This window comes from Vigna radiata, chromosome 5 (genome assembly GCF_000741045.1).
Source record: "Vigna radiata var. radiata cultivar VC1973A chromosome 5, Vradiata_ver6, whole genome shotgun sequence".
Taxonomy (NCBI): domain Eukaryota; kingdom Viridiplantae; phylum Streptophyta; class Magnoliopsida; order Fabales; family Fabaceae; genus Vigna; species Vigna radiata.
This window is the reverse complement of record NC_028355.1, coordinates 22,835,549-22,841,969: the sequence shown is the minus strand read 5'-3', so window position 1 is coordinate 22,841,969 and position 6,421 is coordinate 22,835,549. Positions and strand designations below refer to the sequence as shown.

The 6,421-nt window shown below is 38.5% G+C and overlaps 1 protein-coding gene across 2 annotated transcripts; it reads right to left on the bottom strand.

Annotated features, from left to right (window-relative positions):
• On the bottom strand, positions 1-5,790 carry LOC106762063 (filament-like plant protein 4). 2 transcript variants are annotated; one of them, XM_014645755.2, is made up of 6 exons: positions 5,504-5,790; positions 4,338-4,442; positions 3,729-3,945; positions 1,196-3,620; positions 950-992; positions 1-749 (listed from the first exon to the last, which is right to left on the bottom strand). In XM_014645755.2, the coding sequence occupies exons 2-6, from the start codon at positions 4,434-4,436 to the stop codon at positions 291-293; spliced, it is 3,243 nt and encodes a 1,080-aa protein (XP_014501241.1). In that variant the 5' UTR covers positions 4,437-4,442; positions 5,504-5,790; the 3' UTR covers positions 1-290. The 2 variants fall into 2 exon arrangements, with proteins under 2 accessions (XP_014501241.1, XP_022636746.1); XM_022781025.1 differs by lacking the exon at positions 5,504-5,790 and adding an exon at positions 4,693-5,483.
• Between the last annotated feature and the right edge of the window lie 631 nt (positions 5,791-6,421).

Sequence of the window (6,421 nt, the reverse complement as noted above, 5' to 3'; positions counted from 1 at the left end):
TTGAACATATCCTGTAAAGTTCAGATACTATGTTAAGGTTTGTCCTTTGCTAATTAAATTACAGAACAGAGGGGAGGAAACAATGGAAAGCAAAGAAAGAAAACTTATGGTACAACCATACATACAAAAATCACCTGGCACTCACGGTATCCCCTCCTTAATTAATTACACAAACCTCCCAAAATCTCAATTCTGTCAAACAATAAGGGTTTGGACCTCGGTGCTTTACAAAAGTCACCACCACCAAGTGGCTTAGTCGTTTATGAATTGAAATAGAACCTGCGCAAAGCTTAATGACCGGATTTTCCTTTTGGTGAAAAGAATCTACTAAATCCCCTTGCATGCTTCTCGGGTGTAGTTGCAGAAGAAACTGAAGAAGAGGCTGACTTGGTGGGTCTGTGTTTTGGTTTTGATTTGGATTGCTGTACTGGGGATCTGGCTGGAAGGGTGGACTCGCTGTCCGAAGGGCTAAATAAACTGTTGGAAAAATGTAACGGAGACTCCGAACTCAATCTTTGAACGAAAGCAGAAGTAGCATGGTCCATCTCCGTCTGCCCTAATTCTTGAAATTTTGGACCATTGGTGGTGGGTTCATCTTCTGCGAATCCTTCATCATTCGGGTTTAACTTACTGTACGATGAATCGATTAACTCAGTTTGTGGACGTAGAGCATTTAACTGCTTGCCCAGAAGAAGTATGGTTTCCTGACACTCCGCTAGCTTTTCAGCAGCAGCTGTCAAATCTCTATCCTGCATTTACGATAGAGATCAATCTTAGACTTTTCATTCATCCAAGGAAATCAAACATTCTAAGATACACACTTTATTAAAATTTTAACCATCATGATGGCCTATATTTTCCTAACTTAATTTTCTTTTAACATATTCTGCAACATGACATGCGAAATTCAACATGGTCATTAATATCCACAATGGAATCAGAGCCTTACATGCGAAGTCTTGTGGTCATCATCAGCTGCCGAGTACTCAATCCTACAGACAGTAACACAAGTCAGAATTTGAACCAGCATAAGAGATTTCCATCAATTTAGATATATGACACCCCTGCTTTTCATGACATTCCAATTTTGATCAAACATAAACACAATTGCTGAAAATATGTCATCAATGGACAGTAATTAGGGTTGCAACGCATGATTTCCGTACTTTTACCCAGATATTAGATGATGCCTTACCTTTGTAACTGCTCTTCTATATCCTTGCTCCGAGTCAAAGCAGCTTCATGAGCCTTCTTTTCATCTTGAAGTTCATTCTCCAGAGATTCTACCTTAATTTGCAGACGGTTCACCTCAGTTTCCAAGTCCTGGGCACGTGTTTCAAGAGACTTGTACGATTCTGCCATACACTTTAGCTGCGTCTCAGCCAAGCTGTTTGATTTTCTAGCAGAAGCCAATTGTGATTTAACTTCAGCTAGAAGTTGCTCAGTCTCTAGCAACTGAGACTTGGTTATTTCAAGAGTTTCAGTACAATTTGACAGATCAGTCACCAGTTTTTCTTTCTCTAGTTTCAATTCTTCAAACTTTTGCATTGACAGTTTTTGTGATGCAGCGTCCACTCTAAAACCTGAGACTAAATTCCCATCGTCGGGAACCTCAGGATTAGAAGACGAACTAAGAATATGGGAACAGCCAGTTTGATATCTTTCTCCGGATGAATTGTCTTGTACTAATTTATTTTCTGGCAGAGCAATCTTATCTATGCAATCAGGACTGTTACTTTCAACTTCTGTGCCCTTGTAGCCGAGAACATTAAATCTGAACTCGCTTGCTTTATCTAGAACATAGGACAGGTCAAGAACAAACTGTAGCAAACTTGCATTGTTGCTTAATATTTTATCAAATGTGACGGAGAAGTCCTCAATCTTTTGCCTCATTTCATTTCCGTCATAAGAGATGTCATGAAATGTCATTGCTTCCTTGCCAAGGAGCAGTACAAATTCGTGAATCTGACAAATAGCAGCTTCCAAATCTGAAGTTACACGCACATGTTCTCCGGGTTGCTGGGATGAAATGATGTCCTTTTGAAGGTTTAAGCCAGCATCTTCAAGATCATCCTTCCTATCACACGTAGCATCGGAAGGATGGGCATCCACCGAGTGGCGGATAGTAATGTCATGCGAATCTTCAATCACATGTTTGATATCCTCCACAATCTTCTCTATGTCAGCATCCTTGGATAAGGATTCAAAAACCAGCAATATTCTTGATCTAAGTTCTGTTAACATCAAGCCACTAGCATCAGATTGAGGATCGGGGGCTGACAACAAAGCATCAGAAGACACTTTATTTGGCAATGGATTTGAATTGCCATTTTTTTCAGACGGACCTTCTTTGCCAATACGGGCTTCTGATACATCATCAGTCACAGTGTCAGTTGTCTTATTGTTTGAAGAAACTGAAACAGTGGCGTCTGCATTGGAATCATTTGACAAACGAGCCAACTTCTCAACCTCCAGGAAGTCATCCATTAGTTCCAACTTATTAGAGACCTCAGATTTGCTTGATTCCTCAGTGCACTTTTCTTTAGGAAATTGGGAATGCCCAGGAACTATTGCTGTAGACCAAGATTCAGCACAACTTACTGCATCGTCATTTCCATCTTCGGACATGGAGACGAAACTTGGTGCACTGCTTGCATTTTGATTATATATGTTTTCGTGAGTTATCTGGACGATGGATGTTGGAGATCCTTTCAGCTGGTTACTTGTCTGAGACTGTGCTTCCAAACTTTGAAGTTTGCTCAGTGTTTTGGCGCACATACTCCTTGAGGCCTGCAACTCACTGTTACGTTTAGCCAAAGCTTCTTTCAGCATCTTTGTTTCTTCTTCCATTGCCAATAAACGCTCTGTAAGAAATTCATTATCCTTCTGGAATTTCTGCACATTCTCCAGAGAGAAATCGGGTAATGGAGACAAATTAGGGGAAGCAGGCTTCACAGGGGACTTCCTTAATCGACTTTCTCCAAAATCTCGGCCCAGGCTTTCAACCTCTAGCTTCATCTGTGCAAGTGCAGCAGGACCAGGTAACTTTTTCCTCACGAGACCACGTAATCTTTGGCACTCAGCCTCTAACTTAGCAATTTTTTTTACACCCTCCATGTGCTGCTTGTTAGCAGCTTCGGCAGACCTCAGACTCATGTTTTTTTCTTCATTGCGAATTTCAAGCTCTTTGGAAACAACATGTAGTTCATATTTAAGTGAATTATTTTCCCTTTCACATGCTTCTATGTTGCCCTTAAGAAGCTCAATTTCAGCCTCAGCGCGAGCCTTATCTTCACTTAATTTGATTAGCATGTTAGAGCGCTCCTGCAATGACCTTGACAGGGCCCCATTTTCAGCTGCAGACCTAAGAAGTTCCTGTTCAAAATTCGCTATCTTTGCCTCGAGCTCCCCCTTAATCTTGTCTAACTGCTTGGTTTTTGAGAGAGCAACTTCCTGTATTTTCAGATCATGTTCTTCCTTAAGGTTTCGGATTTGTCGCATACACTCTTTAAGAGCACCATCTAAATGTGTTGCACGATCCTCAGCAGTGAGTTTCAAAAGAGTGACAGATTCTAGATGATTCTTCAATGCCAAAGCCTCAGATTCAGCCTTTTCCCAGCCTGCAGTGTTTTAAAAACATTAAGAACGATGAGAATATATAATACTTGATACATCTTCGGCTACTTTAGCATGTATAAGATGATAAATAAAATCATAAAGCATTTTACCTGATACAGCTTCTTCAGCAACTTTAGCATGTTGTTTTACCATGCTTTCCTTGGTATTTATCTCGGAGTTTGCTGCGGACAGCTTTTCATTAATTTCCTTGACCTCATCCTCCAGTGCCTGAACTTTTTCCTCGTATGTCTTCACTTGATCGTCCAAGCTAGACAGATGTGTGTAGGATTCCACAGAGATTTGGACGTAGTTTGGTTTCTTGTTATCCTGTACACATGTGAATCGAAAAAGAAATAGAAAAGACAAAAAAAAAAAAACAAACATTAACTAAAATCACATTGTTGGATCAATCAAACAAAGGATAAGAGTTTGTAGTCAAATAAAGTTGGCAATCCATGTTCTACTCCTAGACACACGTACACACTAGAGAGTGAATACATGTTTAACAGCCTGCTAAGAATGGGAAAGTTGAGAAAGATAACATCCACAAAGTGGTAAAAACTATAGACATTAAAAATTGCTAAAACAGTCAGACTAAGACAAAAAAATAAAACAGAACTCAGCTGCCAAATAGAAAGAACTGAAGGTGGGAAAATTTTCAAAGGAACAAAAGTTCTGAACATATTTCTTGTGCGAAAAATGCCAACAAACAAATATACCTGGTTCTGGGAAGCATCGGAGGAATCCAATGCAGTAGCTGCTTTCTCAATCACAGCCTTCTCCGATGATTTTTTCTTCCAAGGCCAGCGTCGATCCATCGCAAACTAAAAAAGCCACGTAGCGTTAAACACTCATATTAGGTTTTGACCACACAAAAATGTCACACTAACACAGAACAGACTCCGGTGCAAACTCCATAATCAATTCCACCACCATTCAAGATAATTAGATTCAAATGACAACAACAAAAAAGACAAATCTTCAAGTAGGACTTCAATTTTTACATCTTAAAAATTCCAAACATCTTAATTAGTTTGGGAAAAAAGATTTAAAAATAAATAAATAAATAACTACCTCGGGATGCAACTTAATAACTGTGCATTGTAGCGTAGTGCGTATGTAAATGTAATTGTGGGTGGTAAAAAGAGATTGAGTTGAAGTAAGGTTTTGGATGTGGATAGAACGAAATTACTAAATTGGTGAAACGCATTGAAGCAGCATGGCACTGCTTCTGCGTGTGCTGGAGTGGGAGTGATGGAAATGAAGTGGCATTTATATAACGGCGACTTCCGAGATCTAACGAAACCAACCACCGCACTTGACTAATGTGGAGGTGTGCGCATGCTATAGCCGTGTACCATAACTATCAAAAGCCACATAATATTCTTTTCTCTCCACTGCACTCCACTCACTGCTCAAACTTGAGAGTAAAGCAAGTTAGTGGGCATTTTCATTTCTATTCTTCAAAAGATAAAAGTGAGCTTTCGTAATGATTGTTTATTATGCCTAACCGTCTTTATCGCCCAAATTAGATCCCAATTAATCGAAATCAGGCATCGCAGATTAGCGCCACCACGATTAATCTTGGTAAAATTATCCAATGTGCTAAGGAATGAACCAAATGTTTCTCATTCCTAAAAACAGCAACAGTTGGAAGCGCAGGAACAGAATCACACCGACAATTTAAAGAAAAAAATGAAAAAGAAAAAGATAAAGTTCTCCTTCATGACCAAATATACGAAAATAAAATTTAAAAAATAAATAATAATTGGTAGCGTGCAGTGCACTGTGCAGTTTAACCAAAACTGTGGCGAGCAGGAAAACAGAGAGCAAAAAAAACGAGAATGATAAACCGGCGAAGAAAATGTGAATAAAATAAACTTACAAAAGAATGGAATCGAAGATAATGTGAGGCGAGAGGGGCAGTGGAAGCAAAAAATGGTATTTAGAAATTGAAAAGTGAAAATTGAAGAAGAAGGAAGTCGATTAGAATAAGAGACGGAGAGAGTGGTGGCGAAGGCGGCGGCGGCGGCGGTGGTGGTGGTGGTGGCTAGGAGGTGGTTGGTTGGTATGTTCCAAAGATATTCGGAATAGAAGGTGTGCAGTTTGTGTCTCCCGAAACTTAAAAGCAGGATGTTGAAGGAGACGCAAAACCCATTTTGTTTTTAAATTTTTGTGAGGCAATTAGAATAAATATATTAAATAAAATAGGGGCGTATTGATTAACGCGTAAGAGAAAAGAAGTGTGTGTGTGTTTTTTTTAAGCAAAGTGAAGATTGACGTAATTGACCCTTTGGGATGCTTAGAATGGTTTGTGTCAGACGCAAGCAAGCATCTGAAAATTGTGAGCTGTATCCGATTTTGGCAAAGGGTTTTCTTTTACTTTTGGATTCTTAAGTTAGTATTTAGTTTTTTAATATAATGTATTTAATTGAAGTGTGTTTGGACCACTGTAAGTAGTGACTGTCATTCTACACTGTACAGCTCACAAATTTTGGACCTTTCTAAGTGCATGCCCATCAGGTCAAGTCCTTTGCTTCTTATTCATAACTTCTTCTGTTATATCACACACACAGTAAAATTATAAATAATTCTCATCAAAAAAATTATCAATTTTAAGTAATCAATTTCTTATTATATTTGTTGAATTATTTCGAGTGTCGTAATTAACTATTTGTTATATAATGATATTTAACATGAGTTTATTTAGAAAGTAATTAATTACTTGATAATTTTCATTAATTTGGTCTCTGAATCTTTTGCTGACTCATTTTGTAGATAAATAAATTATAATTAATGAATC